Below are 26342 nucleotides of genomic sequence, written 5' to 3' on the forward strand. Positions count from 1 at the left end.
TAAAAACATCGCATTAAAAAGCACGAGCTCTGCTTTGTTTTTTTTGCGCAGGCTGTACACACTTCATCAGTCTCTCATTCACAGTTTGACAAGCACTTGATAATGTCTGGAATTTCCCAGCGTCATCCCCTTTATGTGGCCGTAATGCCTCTTTAAAAAATCCTTGCCTTTTGCGGCCTTGAGCTGAATATAATAATTATAATTGCCTTCTCCCTACCTGCTCCGAAGCACCTCTCACTCACATGGCTCTCTGTCACGTGATCAAGTCTTTCTCACAGGCTACAAGTGAAAACGGACACATCAGGAACGCAACTTGCGCACGCAGATATTGGAAGAACTGTCCACATTTCATTTTCATCAGCCAACAAGATCAGTAGGCCTAACGAACATCAAAAGCACTAGCCTATGTCAATCTACTATCCCACATTAAGTACAAAAGTTGACCTATTCTGTGTGATAAATAAATATTCCAAACATAGTCTGAGACAGTTGTGGGATGCAGAGAGATCCCAAATTAATACAATCACTAGCATCCAAAACCCTCTTTTTACACAATGAGGCTAACACAACAGATCAGAACGTTTAGCTTCATGTTGATGAACTATCAGGCTATTTCTTCACATTATTAGCACAGCAATGTGCACACAGCAATAGATTATAAGCGTGACTGTCCCATTAACAGGAAAACACCATCATCATAAAAAGTGACCGCAAATGTGATTATGCATGTAATGCTTTTATTAAAAAGGTGCATTTTTATGGTGAAAATTATTTTCTCCAAACGTGAAACTCCCGCATTGCATATGTATGCTAGTTAGGCTCTACACCCATTATGAAGGTGATTTAATGTGCTTAATTTAAAAAAGTTATTGGACACTTTAGTTGTGATACAAATCTTATCAAAACATATAGGCCTATGGGCTAGGCTACATGAGGTGTGGCACTATGATATGAAAAGTCGCAACAACAAAAAATGGGCATCATTCACAAGTAATTATAATATAAGTTACAAGTGATCGGCTAATGTGGTCACCCATCAGACTATTTTTGATTTAATCTTGTCTTTACATATGCTGAATAATGTATGTGTGACAGTTTGTTTTGATTTAGAATGAACCATTATCATGCACCTGTCTGGAAACAGGGGCAGCGGGGGAAAATACATGTCATCAATGCACTTAAATAGCGAATGGAAGATGCTTTTCCCGTGGTTCGTTTTTATGCCAGACAGGTAGGCTGTACTCCTGTTGTAAAGAGAAGCAATGTGCTTAATATGAGGAAAGTTGAGAAATACATTTAGTAGACCTAGTCAATAGAAAGCTGATGGGATCCTGCTTATTTTTAATAGAGGCCATAACTCTGTTTTCTCACACAATTGCATAGCCTATAGAAATGTTGAGCAACATGAGCTCATGGTCTCTCATGAAGTGTTCGATTTAGATTTTCGATGACATTTGCATTGATGTCAGAGTGATTAGAGGGACAATAGAGTGCTGAGTACCAGGCAGTTAGTACGTTTGGTAGGCTACTAATGACCATCAGCAGCATCAGAGCTTGGAGAAGCCTAATTACCATGATTAAACGGTCACGTGGAATTTGACTGCCTTCATGACTTGTGACTGCTGGTGTGGCGGTGACACGGTCAACGTAACAGCCCTAGACACATGAAGCTATTCTGCATGTTACTTGTCCTGTCGTGAAGATGTGGTGTTTCTTTAAGTCTGCCTGTCTACAGTATATTACAGAAGAATCTAATGTGTTAGTGTTTAGATTCTGTTCTATGTCTTATCTGTGTGTGTGTGTGTGTGTGTGTGTGTGTGTGTGTGTGTGTGTGTGTGTGTGTGTGTGTGTGTGTGCATGAGGTTGCATGCCTGTGTGCTTATGACTTAACGTGATGCAGCCTACAGCTACAGCCTAGACTGTGTCCAAACAGCCCTCCGTATATCAGTTTGTGTGTCCCATCCTCAGTGCTCTGCATCCTGTGGTGGCGGCGTGCAGCGGAGGCTGGTGAAATGTGTGAACACCAAGACGGAGCCTGAGGAGGAGGAGGATCATGCCCACTGTGACTCTGAGCCCTGGCCAGAAAACAGCCAGAAGTGTAACCTGAATGAGTGTGACAGCGGCCCCGCTGGTGAGTAAACCACACAACAGCTTTCTGTCTTAAATCATGTATATGATAATATACACCATTTAGCAGATGCTTTCATCCAAAGTGACGTATTGTCATGCGTACAGACATTTGACATGTAGGTCATGGGTGTCCGTATGGGTGGCCTTGGGAATCGAACCCACAGTCCTGACGTATTGTCATGCGTACAGACATTTGACATGTAGGTCATGGGTGTCCGTATGGGTGGCCTTGGGAATCGAACCCACAGTCCTGACGTATTGTCATGCGTACAGACATTTGACATGTAGGTCATGGGTGTCCGTATGGGTGGCCTTGGGAATCGAACCCACAGTCCTGACGTATTAAGCACCGTGCTCCGCCAACTCGATTTTCATTTCCCAGAAAATGCTACACTTCCTCTGGTTTTAGCTGAATGGATGGGTTAGATGGATAGACAGGCACGTTGTCAGTCACGCCGGAAGGCAATCGGGCAGAGAGACAAACAGACTCCATTACCAGAGATGTCTGTACAGTAAGCCAATAAATCATAAGAACATCACCACTCTCCTTTCATGGCCAAGTTTTGTAGATTTGTGTAATACAAAGAACTAGTTTTGCAAGAACACTAAGACTTTCCTTGGTCTCTGTCAGTGTTCAAGGCTGTAGCTGTCACCACTTCCATACGAATAACTGACCTTTTCATGCTCTGTGTAAGAACTCTTATGTCAGAGGTATTTCACGGCCATACATTTCATAAAACATTTTCTGAACAGTCACTTAGTATCTACAGGCAACTGCCAAAATAAAGGAGACACCAACATAAAGAGTCTTAATAGGGCGTAGGGCCACCAGAACAGCTTCAATGCACCGTGGCATAGAGTCTACAAGTGTCTGGAACTCTATTGGAGGGCTGCTACACCATTCTTCCACGATAAATGAATTTGGTGTTTTGTTGATGGTGGAAAACACTGTCTCAGGCGCCGCTCCAGAATCTCCCATTAGTGTTAAATTGGGTTGAGGTCTGGTGACTGACACACACACACACACACACACACACACACACACACTTTTAACCCCCTGTGTTCCTTTGAGACCCCTCTTTCAAAGTCACTGAGATCTCTTCTTCTAGCCATGGTAGGCAAAATAATGGGCAACTGGGTATTTTTATACATCACCCTAAGCATGATGGGATGTTAATTGCTTAATTAACTCAGGAACCACTCCTGTGTGGAAGCACCTGCTTTCAATATACTTTGTATCTCTCATTTACTCAAGTGTTTCCTTTATTTTGGCAGTTAAATGTTGGTTGTAAACTCAAAAGGTGGTGAAATGCAATATTGTGTGCTAGCTTGTGAGGCATGCCAGAACACTGAATGTGTCCTAGTTAGTTGAGAACGACTGACTCAACAGCCATGTCTGATATAACCAGTAAACTCAATGCTTCCTAGTTAGTTGAGAACGACTGACTCAACAGCCATGTCTGATATAACCAGTAAACTCAATGCTTCCTAGTTAGTTGAGAACGACTGACTCAACAGCCATGTCTGATATAACCTGTAAACTCAATGCTTCCTAGTTAGTTGAGAACGACTGACTCAACAGCCATGTCTGATATAACTTCAAAATGTTGGATGGCTAACTACATTTGGCATCTTACAGAAGTTAATGCATACATTTTTGTACTGGTCCCCTGTGGGAATCAAACCCACAACCCTGGAGTTGCAATTGCCATGCTCTACCAACTGAGCCACGCAGGACTCTTTCATCGATCCTGTTTTGCGATATACACCTCTAATGTCAAGCCAGTGTGGTTTCTGTATTGTTTATGTTATTCTCATCCTAACAGCTTGTAGCAGTTTATCTGACAATATCAATTATTGATTTTCGAGAAAAAGAGAGAGACCTCTCCAAGAAACATACTGTAGCCATGCTATCACAAGAAGCATGTTACAGTATATATACCTTATACAGTACGTGGAAAGGAGGAAGAGGAATGTGGAAGGTGTGCTAACTTGGTTGACTTGCGTGTGTACATGTTCGTGTCAACGTGTGTGTGTTCATGTGTGAATCCCTGGGGTTTAGTGGAGGGTCAGTCTGAATGCCATAAACAGCCTCCAGCAGGGATTGAACAGTTCTCTGACCCTCCTGTTCCTCCTTCCACTTCAGCTTCTCTCCCATGGGTCACTGGCTTTCTCTCACCCTAATTGAAGCGTGCCACCTGCTCCCCACCAAACACCACGCAAACAAGATTACTCAGTGGAAAATCTGATCCTTGTGAGAAAGGTGGCTGGCTCTTCTCTGTCGTGTGTAAAGCAAAGAGAGAACCTAACTGTGTTAAAGACTGACCTTTAGTATGTATCATGCTAATGCAACACAAAATATGTTATTATATACATTTGAAACATATAGTGAAATAAAATGGCCAAATGTTAAATAATAGTCCATCAGTTTTTAGGGCTGACCCAAGTTTTGTACACTACAAGACTGTTAGCCCACTGAGCTAAAGCATTAGCTTGGAAAGCTAACACAAGTCTAATCACGCATTTAGAGTTCACCGAACCACCTCTGCTACAGATGTACCTAGAACATTGGTTCCCAACCTTTTCTGAACGGTGACACACCTTGATGCGCTGAAGAATTGTTTTTGTGGTAATGACCTCCATCTCATCTGATCCATATTGAAAATCGTCTATTTTCTGTGACAGATGTTTTTATAGATTAAATAGGATTTATTTGAACTATTTTCATAGTTCCTTAGTCATGATTCATGTGTGTGTACCCCTTTAAGAGCGTTCCGCAAATCCCTGCTAGAAATATATTTTTTTAGATCGGGTAAAATCTATATTTAGTTTTAAACCGTTTGGACTACAGACGAGTGTTTTTCTGCATTGTAAAGCTGCAAACATAGACCCAAAGCCATGCTCTGTTTGTTGTTGGCTGTGCTACAATTAAACCTTATCCCTGTGCTAATGGTTCTCACAGGCTCACAGAAGTGAGTGTTTCAAGAAATAATGAAGATTAGGAAAGGTTTCGTGGCACACCTGAGAGTTCCTCAAGGCACACCAGTGTGCCGTGACACCCGGTTGAATACCGCTGTTCTAGAGCTGCACATAAAGTGGCATTCATTATTGGCCCAGCTTATCTCTCCCTCTATCAGCCGGAAACACATATTACAACTTTAAAGACTGACATTATCATCGACTCATTTGACTTTCTAAATGAACGTTAGCCTTATTTCTACCTTTCCAGTCATGTCCATCTCACTCCAATCACACAGGGACCTTTGTCTTGCGGTGCATAATTACCTTGGCCACCCTTGAAACGGACTAACTGAACTGTCATTTAAAAAACCCATAGAAAATTGCATTGGCAGTGTTTGCTAATTAAAATAGGATTTACACTGTTGGGTGCTGTGTCCATTTTAGGTCTCCCAGAAATATCTCCCCAAACACTATCTTCTCAGGGCATGTTTTTTTTGTGTTAGAATGGTGTTTTCTGAGACCAGTTTGGGGGCTCACGAGGTACATTGTTGTTTAACTTTTTATGGCTGCAGGGGCAGTATTGAGTAGCTTGGATGAAAAGGTGTAAACGGCCAGCTCCTCAGTCTCAGTTGCTAATATATGCATATTATTATTAGTATTGGATAGAAAACACTCGGAAGTTTCTAAAACTGTTTGAATTATGTCTGTGAGTATAACAGAACTCATATTGCAGGCAAAAACCTGAGAAATTCCACTTCCTGTTTGTATTTTTTCTGGGGGGTGGCAGATTTTCAACCAAGCTCTCATTGAAATTACAGGGAGATATGGATGAGTTTTCACTTCCTACGCCTTCCACTAGATGTCAACTGTCAATAGAACTTTGTCTGATGACTCTAATGTGAAGGGGGGTCGAATGAGACATGTTATAGTCAACACTGCCACGAGTTGACCATGCTTTCACCATGCGCGTTCACAGGGGAAGGACCTGCGTTCCACCGGTCATCTGAAGTCATTCTAATTCTCCGGTTGGAATGTTATTCAAGATATATGTTAACAACATTCTAAATATCGATTCAGTACATCGTTTGACATGTTTCTACTGACTGTTACGGAACGTTTGGACATTTCGTCATGTTATAGCGGACGCGCTTTGTGACTTTGGAATTGTTTACCAAACGCGCTAACCAAAGTAGCTAATTGGACACAAATAACGGACATTTTCGAACAAATCAAGCATTTATTGTGGACCTGGGATTCTTAGGACTGCATTCTGATGAAGTTCATCAAAGGTAAGGAAACATTTATCATGTATTTTCTGGTTTCTGTTGACTCCAATATGGTGGCTAATTTGGCTACTGTTCTGAGCTCCGTCTCAGATTATTGCATGGGTTGCTTTTTCCGTAAACTTTTTTTGAAATCTGACACAGCGGTTGCATTAAGGAGAAGTATATCTATAATTCCATGTGTATAACTTGTATTATCATCTACATTTATGATGAGTATTTCTGTTGAAACGATGTGGCTATGCAAAATCACTTGATGTTTTTGGAACTAGTGAATCTAATACACCAATGTAAACTCAGATTTTTTTATATAAATATGAACTTTATCAAACAAAACGTGCATGTATTGTGTAACATGAAGTCCTATGAGTGTCATCTGATAAAGATAGTGATAAAATTAATCTCTATTTCTGCTTTTTGTGAATGCTATATTTCGCTGGAAAATGGCTGTGCTTATTGTGGTTTGGTGGAGACCTAACATAATCGTTTGTAGTGCTTTTGCTGAAAAGTATATTTGAAATCGGACACTTTGGTGGGATTAACAACAAGATTACCTTTAAAATGATATAAGGCACATGTATGTTTTCGGAATTGTAATTATGAGATTTTTGTGGTTTGAATTTGGCGCCCTCTATTTTCACTGGTAGTTGTCATATCGATCCCATTAGCGGGATTGCAGCCATAACAAGTTTTACGGAGATACCCACTGGGCACACACATCAATAATTTCAACAACTTGATTTGATTTACATTTGGTTGAGTTGTCAACTACCATGAATTCAATGAATTTGAAAACAACCGAACAAAGTCACCACATTATTGGATTAAGGTCTCTTACATTGATTTTTTTACAAATCCAAATCGTTTTCCAAGTTTATTCAAAGTCACCACATTATTGGATTAAGGTCTCTTACATTGATTTTTTTACAAATCCAAATCATTTTCCAAGTTTATTCAAAGTCAACACATTTTTTAATTTTTAATTTAAATGATGTGAAAACGTTTATTCAACCAGTTTTTGCCCAGTGGGTAATAGGATAATAATACATAATAATTCCCTTCCTGATTCAAACATATCTGAGCTCTCCGCTGGTGTCAGGTGCGATCCTGAAATGATACCTTGATATCACAACGTCTTGCATTTGATTGACAGTTGTTACCTCGTCTAACCTTTTACCATTCTGTGTAAACCAATCTTCCAATGCCTGTCACTGTTGAAATTGACGGTAGAGGTGAAAATCTTTTGAGATGGGCTTCTCATCCAGAATACATATTTTACATGCATCAAACTACAGTTTATAATCCCTAAGGCTCTTTGAAAGACTGGTACGTGTTGAAATTGATTTTACGAGACAGTGCAGTAGCGATTCAGAATATTTATGTGCAGTAATTAAGCAAGGAACCTTGATACTAAATCTTAGTGGGAATAACACAGCCCTTAACCTATCCTGAAAGGATTTGATAGCTTGATATGGAATGTCATCACTTCTGCATTTTATTATCAAGGAGAAACCACAAGACAAAAAGGAGTGTCTGGGTTTTGGGTCTTGCCCTTGAGTTTGATTCATAAGGTAGTGAGAGAGAGAAGAATCCATCTACTGAGAGCAGGTCCAGTGCCAAGACTGTGGTTAATGGTGGCCATTTTGGAAACCACTGCCACACAAATGAGTTGTTGCTTTTAAAAACTGGTCAAGTACCAGATGTGTTAAGTTAAAGCGATAGTTCATCCACATTTCATTACAAAATGGCGTATTTGTTTCCTTACCCTAAAAGCAGTATGGACAAAGAGAGACATTAACCCACACATTTGTTTTGTATACGTAGCCACTGTCACCAACTGCCATCTTTAGCATTTTCTAACTAAAAACATTTACATTTTAGTCATTTAGCTTATGTTCTTATCCAGAGCGAGTGTTCACAAAAAAAATAATAAATTGTGAGGGGGACGGGTGCTGTGGAGTTATTCAAAATATTTTAAGATCAAGAATGTTATGACCAAGGTAGGAAAAGCTATATGATCAGTTTTTACTGAACACCCTGGCTGTATAAAGTGTCACAGAGAGAGATACTGAAGAGGAAAGCAAGGCAGACTGACTTCTTACCCATCCATCAACCAGACTGGTGCTTTATTGCTACAGCTGGTGGGTTTGGCTGGTATTGACTTGTTTGTATCCTAAGGCTAACAGATTGGAAGCGTAATCCTAGAGCCATCTGTTGAATAGGCTGCTGTATAGACAGTTCAACCACAGGTAATGGGAGATTTATGTTGTCTACTACGGTAGGAACGTTTTTAAAGACATGCATTGTTACTTGTTAAATATACCAGACATTGCACCATCACCGTCTGCCTTGGAGGGATATAAAAGGAAGAATATAGCAGACTGGGAAGTCCAGGAGTCAATCACATTTGAACCCACATGTCGACCACATTGTTCAGACCCTTCTATGCAAAAACTACGCATCGCAGTTTACCAGTCTCCCCCCCAAAAAATGAGTTGCTCTAGTTGCTATTGCTAATTATTTGATTTCAACACGTATTCAGAACAGGCCCACGCCGTTACATAGAAAGTACAGTATGCAGACTTATATTTTGAACATTTTCTGTTTTGTATTAACATCACAGTTCAGGCCTTGTGGTAATCCACTATATTTAGTATAGTTGTCAACATCGTGCTTGCGATGTTTTCATTTGAAGCTTCTGAAAGAGGTTGCTAAGCTATAAAAGATAACAGCATCAGCGCTGTAGAGACTTCTCCTCTAACCATTCCCCTAATGGTGTGGAATGTCTGTTGCTATTTCACAAAGCCTGTGGAGTACCAGACCACAGTTTGCCACCATAAAAGCCTTTTTGTTTGGGCTGGTTGGGATGGTTTATCACAAGAATAAGAATGAGATGTTTTGGAATGGTTGGCGTTTGATAAGTGAAAGCAGAGAGTGAATAAGGGAAATGATCATGATGGCTGTCATGCCTCTGTCTTTAATGGAAGCCTTGAGGTCCATGACCCACATGGGTTTTTTGCCTGGAGCTCCAGTTCTGTTGAAACAGAGGAAGGTTCTGACTCATGGCCAAGTCCACAACAACTCTTGGCTCTTGGCTGTGTATGTAATTCCATTATATGGGTGTTGATAATGGCCCACTGTGTGTCAGTTTAATTGCATAACAATGTCTCATTATTCTTCGGCTGAGGACTGATTGTGACATAGGCACCTCTGTTATCAACCCGGGAAAAAAAACATTACTCTAAATGTAACGTTATTCAGAGACAAGTTATTTTGGCTCATTTGCAGTGTCTGTGGTATTTGGACTTGTGTGCTCCGTTGAGCAGTCCACATCTCTCTTGCAGCACAATTCTATTTTAGTGTTTAATCAACGAGGCCTGCTTTTGCAGATTTTTTTCAATAAGATTTTGGCATGCAAAAGTTTTCCCTTCAAAAAACACTCAAGGCTACGTTTTCTTTTTGCTCATTTGTGCTGTGTGTGAGGTTGGTACTCGCATGCCCAGTGAAGACAATTGGTTGGCTAGTACGAAGCTTCTATTTTTGTGTTTGCAGATATTTTATTATATCTGTTTGTCTGACTTCAGGATGTTGACTGGAGAAATTTTCTTGTTGAAATATTGCTGTGGCATTTCAAATGCTTCTATCCCCAAATAATGATCTGTGGTATAAAACTATAATCTCTGTAATCCAGTCTCGGAGAGGGGTAGTGGCGCAGATCCTGTCTTAACTGCTGACATTCTCAACTACCCAGAGAGGTGTTTCTTCAAATCACTGAGGTATGTCGAGAATGGTGGCCATTTAGTCTTTTTAAAGTCTCTGTGTGGTCCATCTCCTGGAGGATTTGACCTTGGTATGACTTGTCCTTGTCCAGATTACATCATGGAAACAACACTGGTTGAGGGCAGTTGTAAATCAAATCAAATCAAATCAAATTTATTTATATAGCCCTTCGTACATCAGCTGATATCTCAAAGTGCTGTACAAATCACTGTTTATTAAGCTTGCAGCATAAACTTTGTAGCTAACAATTCAAAACCACATTGTTATGTTGTGCTGAATACTTATAATATAGTGTTTTATTTGACCACAATAACTACCGGGGGATATGCGTCAACAGCAACCTTGGGAAAAGGAGAGAGAGCGAGAGAGAGCAAGAGGACCTAACTCACTCTTAAATTAATCAAAACAGGAACATTTTACATTTGGGTAGAAATGAAAAAGGAAATTATCTCAGCAGAGAAAAATGTCCTCCTGTGTGCTACCTATATCACCCCACTAGAATCCCCATACTTTAATGAAGACAGCTTCTCCATCCTGGAGGGGGAAATCAATCATTTCCAGGCTCGGGGACATGTACTAGTCTGTGGCGACCTAAATGCCAGAACTGGACAAGAATCTGACATCCTCAGCACACGGGGACAAACATCTACCTGGAGGTGACAGCATTCCCCACCCCATATGCCCCCCTAGGCACAACTAAAACATCATAACCAACAAAAACGGGTCACAACTCCTGCAGCTCTGTCGCACACTGGGTATGTACATAGTCAATGGTAGGCTTCGAGGGGACTCCTACGGTAGGTAGACCTATAGCTCATCTCTTGGCAGTAGTACTGTAGACTACTTCATCACTGACCTCAACCCAGAGTCTCAGAGTATTCTGTCAGTCCACTGACACCCTTATAACATCACAGCAAAATCACAGTCTACTTAAACAGAGCAATACTCAATCATGAGGCATCAAAGCCAAAGGAACTGAGTAACATTAAGAAATGCTATAGATGGAAGGAAAGTAGTGTGGAAACCTACCAAAAAACAATTAGGCAACAACATATTCAATCCCTTTTAGACAACTTCCTGGACAAAATGTTTCACTGTAATAGTGAAGTTGTAAACTTGGCAGTAGAAAACCTAAACCATATATTTGACCTCTTAGCTTCCCTATCAAATCTAAAAATTTCTAACAGACAATGAACAACAATGACAAATGGTTTGATGAAGAATGCAAAAACCTAAGAAAGGAATTGAGTAACCTATCCAACCAAAAACACGGAGACTCAGAAAACCTGAGCCTACACCTTCTTTATGGTGAATCACTAAAACAATACAGAAATACACCACAGAAAAAGAAGGAACAGCACGTCAGAAATCAGCTCAATGTAATTGAAGAATCCATAGACTCTAACCACTTCTGGGAAAATTGTAAAACACTAAACAAACAACAACACAAAGAGTTACAGTTGAAGTCTGAAGTTTACATGCACCTTAGCCAAATACATTTAAACTCAGCTTTTCACAATTCCTGACATTTAATCCTAGTAAAAATCCCCTGTTTTTTAGGTCACCACTTTATTATAAGAATGTGAAATGTCAGAATAATAGTAGAGAGAATGATTTATTTCAGCTTTTATTTCTTTCATCACATTCCCAGTGGGTCAGAAGTTTACATACACTCAATTCGTATTTGGTAGCATTGCCTTTAAATTGTTTAACTTGGGTCAAACGTTTCGGGTAGCCTTCCACAATCCACATAATTTTCATTCCTCATGATGCCGCCTATTTTGTGAAGTGCACCAGTCCCTCCTGCAGCAAAAGCACCCCACAACATGATGCTGCCACCCCATGCTTCATGGTTGGGATGGTGTTCTTCGGCTTGCAAGCCTACCCTTTTTCCTCACAAGGGGCGGGACTCTAACCTGGAAGCTTACAAGAAATCCCGCTATGCCCTGCGACGAACCATCAAACACGCAAATCGGCAATACAGGGCTAAGAATGAATCATACTACACCGGCTCAGACTACACCGGCTCAGACGCTCATCGGACTTCATTGACTACAGCTCAGCGTTCAACACCATAGTACCCTCAAAGCTCATCACTAAGCTAAGGAACCTAGGACTAAACACCTCCCTCTGCAACTGGATCCTGGACGTCCTGACGGGCCGCCCCCAGGTAGTGAGGGTAGGTAACAACACATCCGCCACTCTGATCCTTAACACGGGGTCCCGTGCTCATGTGCTCAGTCCCCTCCTGTACTCCCTGTTCACCCACAACTGCATAGCCAAGCACGACTCCAACACCATCATTAAGTTTGCAGACGACACAACAGTGGTAGGCCTGATCACCGACAACGACGAGACAGCCTATAGGGAGAAAGTCAGAGACCTGGCAGGGTGGTGCCAGAATAACATCCTCTCCCTCAATGAAACCAAGACTAAGGAGATTATTGTGGACTACAGGAAAAGAGGACCGAGCATACCCCCATTCTCATCAACGGGGCTGTAGTGGAGCAGGTTGAGAGCTTCAAGTTCCTTGGTGTCCACATCACCAACAAACTAGAATGGTCCAAACACACCAAGACAGTCGTGAAGAGGGCACGACAAAACCTATTCCCCCTCAGGAAACTAAAAAGATTTGGCATGGGTCCTGAGATCCTCAAAAGGTTCTGCAGCTGCACCATCGAGAGCATCCTGACCGGTTTCATCACTGCCTGGTACGGAAATTGCTCGGCCTCTGACCGCAAGGCACTTCAGAGGGTAGGTGGTACGGCCCAGCACATCACTGGGGCAAACCTGCCTGCCATCCAGGACCTCTACACCAGGCGGTGTCAGAGGAAGGGCGTAAAAATTGTCAAAGACCCCAGCCACCTGTCATAGACTGTTCTCTCTACTACCGCATGGCAAGCTGTATCGGAGTGCCAAGTCTAGGACAAAATGGCTTCTCAACAGTTTTTACCCCAAAGCCATAAGAATCCTGAACAGGTAACCAAATGGTTACCCGGACTATTTGCATTGTGTGCCAACCCCCTCCCCAACCCCTCTTTTACGCTGCTGCTACTCTCTGTTTATCATATATGCACTTTATATAGTCACTTTAACTATACATTCATGTACATACTACCTCAATTGGCCCGACCAACCAGTGCTCCCGCACATTGGCTAACCTGGCTATGTGCATTGTGTCCCACCACCCGCCAACCCCTCTTTTTACGCTACTGCTACTCTCTGTTCATCGTATATGCATAGTCACTTTAACGGTACCTACATGTACATACTACCTTAATGAGCCTGACTAACAGGTGTCTGTATATAGCCGTGTTACTGTTAGTTACAAATGTCTTTTTACTGTTGTTTTATTTCTTTACTTACCTACACACACACACACACACATACCTTTTTTTTGCTCAATTGGTTAGAGCCTTTAAGTAGCATTTCACTGTAAATACCTGTTGTATTCGGTGCACGTGACAAATAAAATTTGTTTTGATTCGGATGGGATCGGGTACTGATACTCTCAAGTCTATATGACCTGATACTATCTGGTCTATATGGAACGGGTCCAGTTGTCCTTGGGTCCGTTCGGAACAGGTCTCTATATTTCAAAAACATATATTCGGTCCGGGTGTGAAAGCCGCAAGTCCATTTCGGAACGGGTCTAACTTTTTGGACCTGTGAAGACCTCTAGCATGCGTGCGTACGTTCACTCATGTGTGTTCATGCATGCGAATGTGTGTCTCTGTGTATTCATGCATGTGAGTGTCATGGCTATCCCCCCAGAGGGAAGTGTGTGTACCTGGGCATTACAAAGTGTCAGGTGTGTCACGCCATCAAGGTCTTATGGGAGAGAACCAGTCCAGGGTCTCTCCCATACCTTTGTTACCCAGAAACAGAAACGTACAATCCCCAGAGTATGTCCATGTCACTGCCTGGCATGCCAATCTTCAGACTGACTGGGGGATACTGGTACTGACGGACTGGGGGAATCTTGGTACTGACGGACTGGGGATACTGGTACTGACTAACTGGGGGGTCCTGGTACTGACTGACGGGGGTTCTGGTACTGACTGACTGGGAGGTACTGGTACTGACGGACTGTGGGGTACTGGTATTGACTGACTGACTGGGGGTACTGGTACTGACTAACTGGGAGTACTGGTACTGACTGACTGGGGGTACTGGTACTGACTGACTGGGGGATACTGGTACTGACTGACTGGGAGGTACTGGTACTGACGGACTGGGGGTACTGGTACTGACTGACTGGGGGATACTAGTACTGACTGACTGGGGGTACTAGTACTGACTGACTGGGGGGGGGTACTGGTACTGACTGACTGGGGGATACTGGTACTGACTGACTGGGGGATACTGGTACTGACTGACTGGGGGGTACTGGCTGACTGGGGGTACTGGTACTGACGGACTGGGAGGTACTGGTACTGACGGACTGGGGGGGTACTGGTACTGACGGACTGGGAGGTACTGGTACTGACTGACTGGGGGATACTGGTACTGACGGACTGGGAAGTACTGGTACTGACTGACTGGGGGGTACTGGTGGGCGCATGAATCTCATTATGGTTTGTTAATGCTACATAAGCAGCACTATAACACATCTAATAACAATAGCAACCTGATTTGAAGAATACTAAAGAATACTGGTGTGGTGACCGTTTTATGTAACATTTGTAAAAGCTCTGTCCTCCACTGAAGTGCTCCACACCATGAACAAAAGTAGGGCAGTATGTTCATATGCTCACAACCTGGCCTCTCACTGACTCAGTAACAGTTTGAGTGAACATCAGGTGTCTTCTATGGTAGTGCTGCTGGTGCAGTGAATACACTGTGCCTTGTTCTTCCATTAGCCCTGTATAGAGCCAGATGAAAGACCCCATCAGTGTTTCTTCCCTCAAATTGGACCAGTCCACACAAAGCCTCAGTTCTTCACATTCTATTACAGGACCTTGGATGAAATAGTTCATAACAGAGAATTCATGTGGTTTCTCTGCCTGGAACACCCAGGAGAAAAGGCTAATAAGACAGACAAAAGCTTATAGAAAAACATGTATCAACCTGGTTGGATTGGCACTGAGCAGGTCTGTGTTATCACACGTGTCCAGCTGTCTGATACACGTGGTAGGGGACATTAATGGAGCTTCTCTGGTGGAAAGTAATTCATTCTGCTGTTGCCCCCTCTCTACCATGTGAATCATATAAGCAGACAGAAGGACTAGACAATAAGGGGCTAAGAATAAAACAAAATAAAATACAATTTAAAAGGCCATTTCCTTCAAACTTCGCTCTCATGCTTCAAACAGGAAGTGTGGTGTGTGTGTGTGTGTGTGTGTGTGTGTGTGTGTGTGTGTGTGTGTGTGTGTGTGTGTGTGTGTGTGTGTGTGTGTGTGTGTGTGTGTGTGTGTGTGTGTGTGTGTGTGTGTGTGTGTGTGTGTGTGTGTGCGTGTGCGTTACATAGTGAAGAAGACAGAGGTAAAGCATGAGCCAGCATGTGATAAACAGTTAAATTTCTCGTCTATAATCCACTTACAGCAACAGGGAAATCAGTGTATGCTTCAGGCTTCCCTTCCTAATGCTTCAGGCTTCTATCATTATGCTTCAGGCTTCCCTCATTATGCTTCAGGCTTCCATCCATTATGCTTCAGGCTTCCCTCATTATGCTTCAGGCTTCCCTCCATTATGCTTCAGGCTTCCCTCCATTATGCTTCAGGCTTCCCTCATTATGCTTCAGGCTTCCATCCATTATGCTTCAGGCTTCCCTCATTATGCTTCAGGCTTCCATCCATTATGCTTCAGGCTTCCCTCCATTATGCTTCAGGCTTCCCTCCATTATGCATCAGGCTTCCCTCCATTATGCGTCAGGCTTCCCTCCATTATGCGTCAGGCTTCCCTCATTATGCTTCAGGCTTCCCTCATTATGTTTCAGGCTTCCCTCATTATGCTTCAGGCTTCCTCATTATGCTTCAGGCTTCCTCATTATGCTTCAGGCTTCCCTCATTATGATCAGGCTTCCATCCATTATGCTTCAGGCTTCCTCATTATGCTTCAGGCTTCCCTCCATTATGCTTCAGGCTTCCCTCATTATGCTTCAGGCTTTCCATGATGCTTCAGGCTTCCCTCCATTATGCTTCAGGCTTCCCTCCATTCATCCTATGCTTCAGGCTTCCCTCCATTATGCTTCAGGCTTCCCTCATTATGATTCAGGCTTCCCTCATGAGGGGATGCTGTCAGGCTTTCATTATGCTTCAGGCTTCCCATTATGCTTCAGGCTTCCCTCCCTATGCATCAGGCTTCAGGCCCTGGTTTTCATCAACCCTATTATGCTTCAGGCTTCCCTCCATTATGCTTCAGGAAAATCATTAATCATGAGGAGGGCCAGGCCTGGTTTATTAATATGGCAGTGAGGGGAGGCTGCCAGGCCTTTATTATGGACAGTGAGGGAGGCTGCCAGGCCTGGTTTATTACTATGGACAGTGAGGGGAGGCTGCCATTTTATTACTATGGACAGTGAGGGGAGGCTGCCAGGCCTGGTTTATTACTATGGACAGTGAGGGGAGGCTGCCAGGCCTGGTTTATTACTATGGACAGTGAGGGGAGGCTGCCAGGCCTGGTTTATTACTATGGACAGTGAGGGGAGGCTGCCAGGCCTGGTTTATTAATATGGACAGTGAGGGGAGGCTGCCAGGCCTGGTTTATTACTATGGACAGTGAGGGGAGGCTGCCAGGCCTGGTTTATTACTATGGACAGTGAGGGGAGGCTGCCAGGCCTGGTTTATTACTATGGACAGTGAGGGGAGGCTGCCAGGCCTGGTTTATTACTATGGACAGTGAGGGGAGGCTGCCAGGCCTGGTTTATTACTATGGACAGTGAGGGGTGGCTGCCAGGTCCGGCAGGGTAGCCTAGTGGTTAGAGCGTTGGACTAGTAACCGAAAGGTTGCAAGTTCGAATCCCCGAGCCGACAAGGTACAAATCTGTCGTTCTGCCCCTGAACAGGCAGTTAACCCACTGTTCCTAGGCTGTCATTGAAAATAAGAATTTGTTCTTAACTGACTTGCCTAGTAAAATAAAGGTACATTTTTTGTATTTTTTTAAATAAAAAATTACTATGGACAGTGAGGGGAGGCTGCCAGGCAAGGGGGAAGGTGGAAATTCTTTGCAGCCTGATGTGTGCAGTGGGCTGTGACTTAGTGCAAAGCCTTCAGTCTCAGTGAACTCAGTGAGTAGTGGTGTGTATCCCAATCTCACTTTCTCTTCTTCTCCTTTAATTGTCACACCTCTTCTCTTATTTCGCTCTAATTTCTCTCTCTCTGTCAACCCCCCCACCCTCTCTCTCTGTCTCTCTCTCTCTGTGTGAAAGTTGACAGCGCTGGGCAGCTTCCACAAGTCAGTAATGAGGGGTACTCTGGGGAAGCCCCTGTCCAAGGAGAGACTCATTGATCCAGACAGACCGACAGGCCGGCTAGGAGTACCAAACCCCACAGCTCCCTCTCCAAAGCGCTTTTCCCCTGAGCACACACAGACAGGTTCGGTAGAAAGTTTGAAATTTAAAGTTGGAATTGATAGACACTAAACAGAAAACAAGATCCCACAAAACCCAAAAGGAAAATGACAACTTATATGTGATCCCCAATCAGAGACAACGATAGACAGCTGCCTCTGATTGGGAACCACACGTGGCCAAAAACAAAGAAATAGAGAACATAGACTTTCCCACCTGAGTCACACGCTGACCTAACCAAACATAGAGAACAAAAAGGATCTCTAAGGTCAGGGCGTGACATTAGGCTTCCTGTAACTTCCATCATGTGCACATTTCATATCAAATTAAATGTCCAATAGTTTCATGTGGAATTCTCGTCTCGTTACATTACATTACATCATCTACATCATCTACTAAAATTAATTTGTAATAGTTATTGTGTTTTTTCCAGGGCATTTCGTTTCGTTATCGTCATAGTTTTAGTCAGGAAAAGTAGGTTGTTGAGTATTTTTCATCATGGTTGTTGTTGACGAAATTATAACACTGTTGTTGATGTAGCTTTAAACCAATGCGTTGTGATCCTCTTGCCAGGTCCAACCTCTCCCTGGTCTACTGGCCTGCATTTCCAATGTGAATGAGGTCATCCCGTCTCTCCCGGAGTCATGCCCCAGTAGTACGTCTAATAAACCCTGGGTTATATTCAGTCACTGTGAAGAGGATACGGTACAGTACAGTGGCGTGGGACGAGAGTACGAGGTCTGTGAACAAGAGGTTGCAGTTGCTTCAAATTTCCCCCCGGTGCTATAATAGTCCATGGATACTGCTGCTTCCAGTACAGTTTGAGAGTGGAAAGCCAGAGGAAGTCCACATCAAGCAGGCCTACAGGATGTGCCTCTCTCCCCCCTCTCTCTGTGTACTGTCATGTTGTTCCATGTGGGAGGGGTTGGACGGTTAGTGGGGGAGTGGATCATACCATGAGAAGGGGAGGTGGTGAGGGGGAGGGGTGCAGGAAACAGTGCGGGGGAGCATTTCAGCTGTGACCTCTGACCCCTGTGATGTTAGGGCGCTCTGTGATCTGGGGCAGCATATGGAAATTATGTTGCGCTGACAGAAGCTTCTGAGGACTGAGAGATGAATTGGTTTGTGTCTGTGGTGGAGCTGGTTAAGACAGGAGGGTATTGGACTTGACTGAACCCTCTGTGGTGGAGCTGGTTAAGACAGGAGGGTAGTGGATTTGACTGAACCCTCTGTGGTGGAGCTGGTTAAGACAGGAGGGTAGTGGACTTGACTGAACCCTCTGTGGTGGAGCTGGTTAAGACAGGAGGGTAGTGGATTTGACTGAACCCTCTGTGGTGGAGCTGGTTAAGACAGGAGGGTAGTGGACTCGACTGAACCCTCTGTGGTGGAGCTGGTTAAGACAGGAGGGTTGACTGAACCCTCTGTGGTGGAGCTGGTTAAGACAGGAGGGTAGTGGACTTGACTGAACCCTCTGTGGTGGAGCTGGTTAAGACAGGAGGGTAGTGGACTCGACTGAACCCTCTGTGGTGGAGCTGGTTAAGACAGGAGGGTAGTGGACTCGACTGAACCCTCTGTGGTGGAGCTGGTTAAGACAGGAGGGTAGTGGACTCGACTGAACCCTCTGTGGTGGAGCTGGTTAAGACAGGAGGCTAGTGGACTTGACTGAATGCTCTCAAGCCATGGCTTGTCTTCCAGCCCCCAGCTACAGTAGGGGCGAAAAACACTGAGGCGGATTGTTAAGTACTTTGCGTGCGCCCATGTCTGTTCAATGATGAAGTACAGTAGGAGGATTACTGTATGTGGAAGTGTTGTGTGGTGCCGTCTTAGTTGGAACATTTGACACAATAATGTTCTTGTTCCTAACTTGTAGAAGTGTGAACAACCGGAGTTCATCTCACTGTTTATTAGCTCAAGATTGGCTGTATACTGTTTTATTAGAGCAAGATGCTCTTTGTATGTTTTTGTGATTTGTTAGATATTCATCATTTTAAAATGGAATAAAGTACTGTATATTGTATGTCTTGGATGTGTGTCAGAGTAGATAGATAGAAAGCCTGCAGCCGGCATATTCTGTCCCACATGCTTCAGTCGATCTCGCTTCACAATATACTGCGTTTTCTTTATTCCTATCACTGTGTATTGTGAAGCTGGCTGAGGAAACCATATGGGAACAGAATATACTAACTACTACAGCCACTATCTCCCCCTTGACTACTATCTTGACCTTGACATTCACCTAGAATTCCCCATTTAAGATGGCTCATCTACCATGATTCAGATTCATGAGACACTGATATGTTCGTATACCACCACTTCATTGCTGGTTATTGTTTGTATGTGTTTTGAATATTTTGTCCTGAATGTTCTTGCTGTTGGGCTCTGGTGGGTTAGATTTCCAAACTTGAAACGTACTTACCAGCTGTCCAGTGAGGGGGAAAAACATGGCTCCTCTAGCTAATTAGTGTGCAATGAGATTTGCTTGTTGTGAGATATTTGGTGAAATGTACAATATATTACCCTGGACTCTATGATTTAAGCAAGGAGTCAACTCAGGATGGCAGTGATGTTGGAATCTCAGCATTACAAATGACTCCAGTTCCTAGAATAGTTTCAGCAAATGGTCTGTGCCAAGAAAGGCATATTTATTTCAATTTCTAATGCTCTTCCTGGGTTTAATATGATAACAACCCAGCTCTCTGGGGGGTCTCGCTACCTAGCTTTACAGCAATATTAGAATTTGACTGGAGAAGGAAGCTTTGAGCACACTTAAAGCACACTGTAGACAGGATACCTCCACGCCAATTGCTGCTGACAAAGGTGAGTCATGGTTAAAAATAAAGCTTTGCTTCTCGGGGACTGTTTGTGTGTGTGCGTATCCTGTCTGCTTTTATTCACAGAATCATGTCTTGTTTTTATTCAGCACCTGCAGCAACTCATCCAAACTCACCTTACACTGTCGCTACGCTAGCTCATCCAGACTCACCTTCCTCCCAGTCGCTACTCTAACTCATCCGAACTCACCTTCCTCTGTTACTACTCTAGCTCATCCGGACTCACCTTCCACTGTATATAGCCTCGTTATTGTTATTCTTATTGTGTTACTTTTTACTATTACTTTTTATTTTAGTCTACTTGGTAAATATTTTCTTCTTCTTGAACTGCACTGTTGGTTAAGGGCTTGTAAGGAAGCATTTCATGGAAAAGTCTACACTTGTTGTATTTGGTGCATGTGACAAATAAAGTTTGATTTGAAATTGGGGAGAAAAAGGGGTAAAAATATATATATTTTAAAAACTCACCCAGACTCACCATCCTCTGTCGCTACGCTAACTTGCCCAGACTCACCATCCTCTCAGTCGCTACGCTAACTTGCCCAGACTCACCATCCTCTCAGTCGCTACGCTAACTTGCCCAGACTCACCTTCCTCTCAGTTGCTACGCTAACTCACCCAGACTCACCTTCCTATCAATCTCTATGCTAGCTCACCCAGACTCACCTTCCTCTGTCACTACGCTAACTCACCTAGACTCACCTTCCTATCAATCTCTATGCTAGCTCACCCAGACTCACCTTCCTCTGTCACTACGCTAACTCACCCAGACTCACCTTCCTCTCAGTCACTATGCTAACTCACACAGACTCACCTTCCTCTCAGTCGCTACACTAACTCACCCAGACTCACCTTCCTTTCAATCTCTATGCTAGCTCACCCAGACTCACCTTCCTCTGTTGCTACGCTAACTCACCCAGACTCACCTTCCTCTCAGTCACTATGCTAACTCACACAGACTCACCTTCCTCTCAGTCGCTACACTAACTCACCCAGACTCACCTTCCTTTCAATCTCTATGCTAGCTCACCCAGACTCACCTTCCTCTGTTGCTACGCTAACTCACCCAGACTCACCTTCCTTTCAATCTCTATGCTAGCTTACCGAGACTCACCTTCCTCTCAGCTCCTGGTTCTCAGGCAGTCCTGCCCCCAGAGCACCACTTGAGGTTTAGGAGAATGAGGCAGAGAACAGAAGAGGAAGGCTTCAGTTAAATCCTTCCCTCCACTCCCCTGCAGTGGGATGATAAAGGCAGTGGAACAATGAAGTCATTTCTAATACAGATGCTGAGAGTTTGGTTTTAACAGACTATGGTGAACACTCTGAAAAACTGCTGAGATCTCTCTTTGTGTACGGTAGAGCTCAAGACCATCTCAACTTGACTTTGTTACAGAATGGTCCCGTGAAGAGTTCCTAACTGCATATAATAGCTTACGATAGATTCATTCCATTGCACTTTCCCATCATTGCTGGCCTTGTTTTTAGTTGGCAATTTAAACCGAATTGGTTACAGATTCATCACACTGTTCATATAGCACTCAAGAAGACAACTCCATCGCTTACTATTTATTTTTCAATTACATTTCTCTTTTTAATGCAAGAGGCGATCGATCATGCACAATCTCCCAATAACTCAACATCCTCGTCTCTACTTCTAAGGACATATCCTTGTTGGGGATAATGTTACAAAGGTAGCGTGTTACGTAAACTGATACATTTTTATGAGTCACTAGTAATATAACGCTTTACTTTCCATTCAAAGTAATATTGTAAAGTATGTCATATGTAATATATTGCTATTTCAAGTAACTAATCCACAACAACTGTCTTCAATTGTCATTGTGATTCTAATCACTAAGATCTGGCCTTGCATTATCAGTTGAAAAAAAAAGAAAGATAAATCTTACTGTAGACTGGAAAAGAGAGCCTCTTCAAGATCGCTTGAGAGCACAGTGTAGCTCATTATTGTTTTTATTTCTGTTAGTTTTCAATAATCCTCTGGCAATGTTTTATTAATTGAATAATGTATTCCTTTTTCCATTTCATATTCACTGATGTGCTTTAAAGGTGCTGCGAGAGGATAAATATTCTAAAGAACTTCTGCCCTCATTTTCCCTCGGCAACCGTGGCTTCAATCTATCATTCCCATAATGCATCTGCAGGCGCTGAAAACGTTTTCATCCATTACAGAAGGTTATCTACAGTCACAAGCTTTATCATTTTGCACCCAATGGGGATATTATTTGGTTATTAAACCCCACATTATATTTTTTTTATCTGGGATTTCTCAGGGGAATTATTTGAAATGTTTTAATTATACAGTATTTGTCTATATTTCCCATTGACAGCGAGGTATGATTTGATCTGAAGATATACTCTACTCTGTTAAAATCATACAGGGTTGACCTCTATCTTCCTTCCAAAGCACAGATGAATGTGGACATATACCGCATAACTATATTGTTCTTCATCACTTAAATTTCTCATAAGTGTCTTTCATTTGTATGTTTTTGTTGAAAGGATCTGTATTGCTCAGTCAAAATGGACATCGTCAGCAACACTCACTACTATCACTAAGATCTGGTACATGTCAGCCCTGAGGCCTCAGCAGACTTTAATTTCCCCTTTCTCTTTGTCTCAGATCAGGCCCCTATATGCTTTACATGTATATTTTAGCATAGGATTTGTCTTAATTACATCATGCATACAGATGATAGTGATTTGGCATCGTTAACGTCTCATACTAGCTATACCTTGTTTAAGTGACCTTGGATGACTGGTTAACTCCTCAAAGGAGGTCTGAGACCATTACTGATGAAAGATTAGGAAAACTCCTCATCACCTTGTAAAATGCACAATAGCTGATTTGGCTGTGACGATGATGATGTTTCTCATTATGTAACTTGTGAAATGTCATTATAATATTGTGCCTTGAGCAAATCACATTATAATGAAGCAATCCCGTTATCATGAAGACATGTTTCGTTGTGTCATTCCATCATACTCTTATGACATCCATGTAATGTGAACCATGTGCTGCTTCGCTAGTGGTATTTGTGGCTGTAGCAAGTTCTTGTCATGCTGTTAAGTCCCTCTCAGCTTTCCCTATATGAGAAAACCATGCTTGCATTTTGGTTATTTCACAATCACATAGTTACATTCTCACCACACATGTAATGTGAACCATGACTCTGACATATTGTATCTAATGAGTGTTGCTAGTGTCTGTGCTTTTGTATTGCTGTAAAGCTGTGCCTTTCAGATTGCTTTAAGTTGTTGTCCCCATGGTGCACATCTCTGTTGAATTCAGACATCCCAGTGCCCTGACCTGAAGGAGCCTGTCAAGCATTCATAACACAAACAACCCTCGTTAGCACGCCTCTGTGAGCCTTGTTAGTGCTCCTCTGTGAGCCTTGTTAGTGCTCCTCTGTGAGCCTTGTTAGTGCTCCTCTGTGAGCCTTGTTAGTGCTCCTCTGTGAGCCTTGTTAGTGCTCCTCTGTGAGCCTCGTTAGTGCTCCTCTGTGAGCCTCGTTAGTGCTCCTCTGTGAGCCTCGTTAGTGCTCCTCTGTGAGCCTCGTTAGTGCTCCTCTGTGAGCCTCGTTAGTGCTCCCTCTGTGAGCCTCGTTGAGCTCGTTAGCACGCCTCTGTGAGCCTCGTTAGTGCTCCTCTGTGAGCCTCGTTAGCACGCCTCTGTGAGCCTCGTTAGCACGCCTCTGTGAGCCTCGTTAGCACGCCTCTGTTAGCCTCATTAGCGTGCCTCTGTTAGCCTCATTAGCGTGCCTCTGTTAGCCTCGTTAGCGCACCTCTGTTAGCCTCGTTAGGCGCCTCTGAGCCTTTGTTAGCGCGCTTCTGTGAGCCTCGTTAGCACGCCTCTGTGAGCACAGGGTAATAGAGCATGAGCAGGAATGCCTATGAGCCATCTGAGCAGTGACCTTTGAACTTAAGGGGCTCAGTGGTCCTGGTGTGTTGTTATTCAACTTTTAAAATCCATTCTTCATAGTACAAAGTCTGACTTGGGTCACAGTCTCTATAGGGCATATGTAGCAATTATCTTTTCTATTAAGGGAACTTAGTTATGCAGAAGCTGTTGGTGTCCTTATTATACAGAATTGTCTCACAGATAACTCTCTCTGTGCCTCTGTGTCTCTCTGTCTCTCTCTCTCTCAGGGCTCACGTGTCTTCGTGACCGCCTCACGTTCCGTTTCTGTCAGACCCTCCAGTGGCTTGGCCGATGCCACCTGCCCGCCGTGCAGACACAGTGCTGCAAGACCTGTGGCCGGCGTTCCCGTGGCAACGAGCGCACGTCCCGTCGCTGAGGTCAGCGATCAATATAGGGTGGACACGGTCACCCACACTCTTACACTCTCACACGCACAGACATGGACACACACAGACATGGACACGCACAGACATGGACACGCACAGACATGGACACACACAGACATGGACACACACAGACATGGACACACACAGACATGGACACACACAGACATGGACACACACAGACATGGACACGCACAGACATGGACACACACAGACATGAACACCCACAGGACACGCACAGACATGGACACACACAGACATGGACACGCACAGACATGGACACACACAGACATGGACACGCACAGACATGGACACGCACAGACATGGACACGCACAGACATAGACACGCACAGACATGGACACACACAGACATGGACACACACACACACACACACACAACACATACAGATGATCAGGTAGCAGCTCTGGACCTGCAAAATTGCAGCATCCATCTTGTCCATCTGTCGTTGAAGGGTGAATCTTGAGCTGGATACACACACAATTTCTCATACAGGTCTAGTGTCAAATTGGTAGCTACTCTCACCCTGCTGTCCTGGCTGCTGGGTCAGATCTTCTCAGTGCTGTTGGGAAAGAGCCACATTCTGGGTGGTAGGAAAACTATACCTGAGCTGTGCTTGATTAGTTTGCCTGGTATAATGGAACCAATGGAATAGTCCCAAAGGTGCTAATAGAATTATATCAAGCACTCCTCAAAAAATGATTTTACACATAGTAGGATGGGAGCACATGACACAACACAAATTCCTCCAAACTGTATATTGAAGAAACATGGCTGTTGCTCTCTCTACTGTTGAGATAATGATGTCTGTGCATGTTTGTATGTTTCTCTCTGATGGATCCAACTGTTATTCTGGTTTGATTGTGAGAAATGGTGCAGCTGGAACACGTGGTTTAGTCATATGTCTGGTTCAGCCAGTAGCAACGTGGACTGGACCACGTGGTTTAGTCATATGTCTGGTTCAGCCAGTAGCAACGTGGACTGGAACACGTGGTTTAGTCATATGTCTGGTTCAGCCAGTAGCAACGTGGACTGGAACACGTGGTTTAGTCATATGTCTGGTTCAGCCAGTAGCAACGTGGACTGGAACACGTGGTTTAGTCATATGTCTGGTTCAGCCAGTAGCAACGTGGACTGGAACACGTTGTTTAGTCATATGTCTGGTTCAGCCAGTAGCAACGTGGACTGGAACACGTTGTTTAGTCATATGTCTGGTTCAGCCAGTAGCAACGTGGACTGGAACACGTTGGTTTAGTCATATGTCTGGTTCAGCCAGTAGCAACGTGGACTGGAACACGTTGTTTAGTCATATGTCTGGTTCAGCCAGTAGCAACGTGGACTGGAACACGTTGTTTAGTCATATGTCTGGTTCAGCCAGTAGCAACGTGGACTGGAACACGTTGTTTAGTCATATGTCTGGTTCAAGCACGTGGTTGGAACACGTTGTTTAGTCATATGTCTGGTTCAGCCAGTAGCAACATGGACTGGAACACGTTGTTTAGTC

The 26342-nt window shown here is 43.5% G+C and overlaps 1 protein-coding gene across 1 annotated transcript in view; it reads left to right on the plus strand.

Moving 5' to 3' along the window:
* Nucleotides 1-24959, plus strand: part of LOC112264251 (A disintegrin and metalloproteinase with thrombospondin motifs 12) — a 160798-nt gene extending 135839 nt beyond the window's left edge. Inside the window, 2 exon segments of the mRNA XM_042315279.1 lie at nucleotides 1969-2131; nucleotides 24664-24959. Coding sequence (XP_042171213.1) covers nucleotides 1969-2131; nucleotides 24664-24812 — 312 coding nt within the window. The 3' untranslated portion in view covers nucleotides 24813-24959.
* Nucleotides 24960-26342: the final 1383 nt, after the last annotated feature.

Source organism: Oncorhynchus tshawytscha, unplaced genomic scaffold (genome assembly GCF_018296145.1).
Source record: "Oncorhynchus tshawytscha isolate Ot180627B unplaced genomic scaffold, Otsh_v2.0 Un_contig_2941_pilon_pilon, whole genome shotgun sequence".
Lineage (NCBI taxonomy): Eukaryota > Metazoa > Chordata > Actinopteri > Salmoniformes > Salmonidae > Oncorhynchus > Oncorhynchus tshawytscha.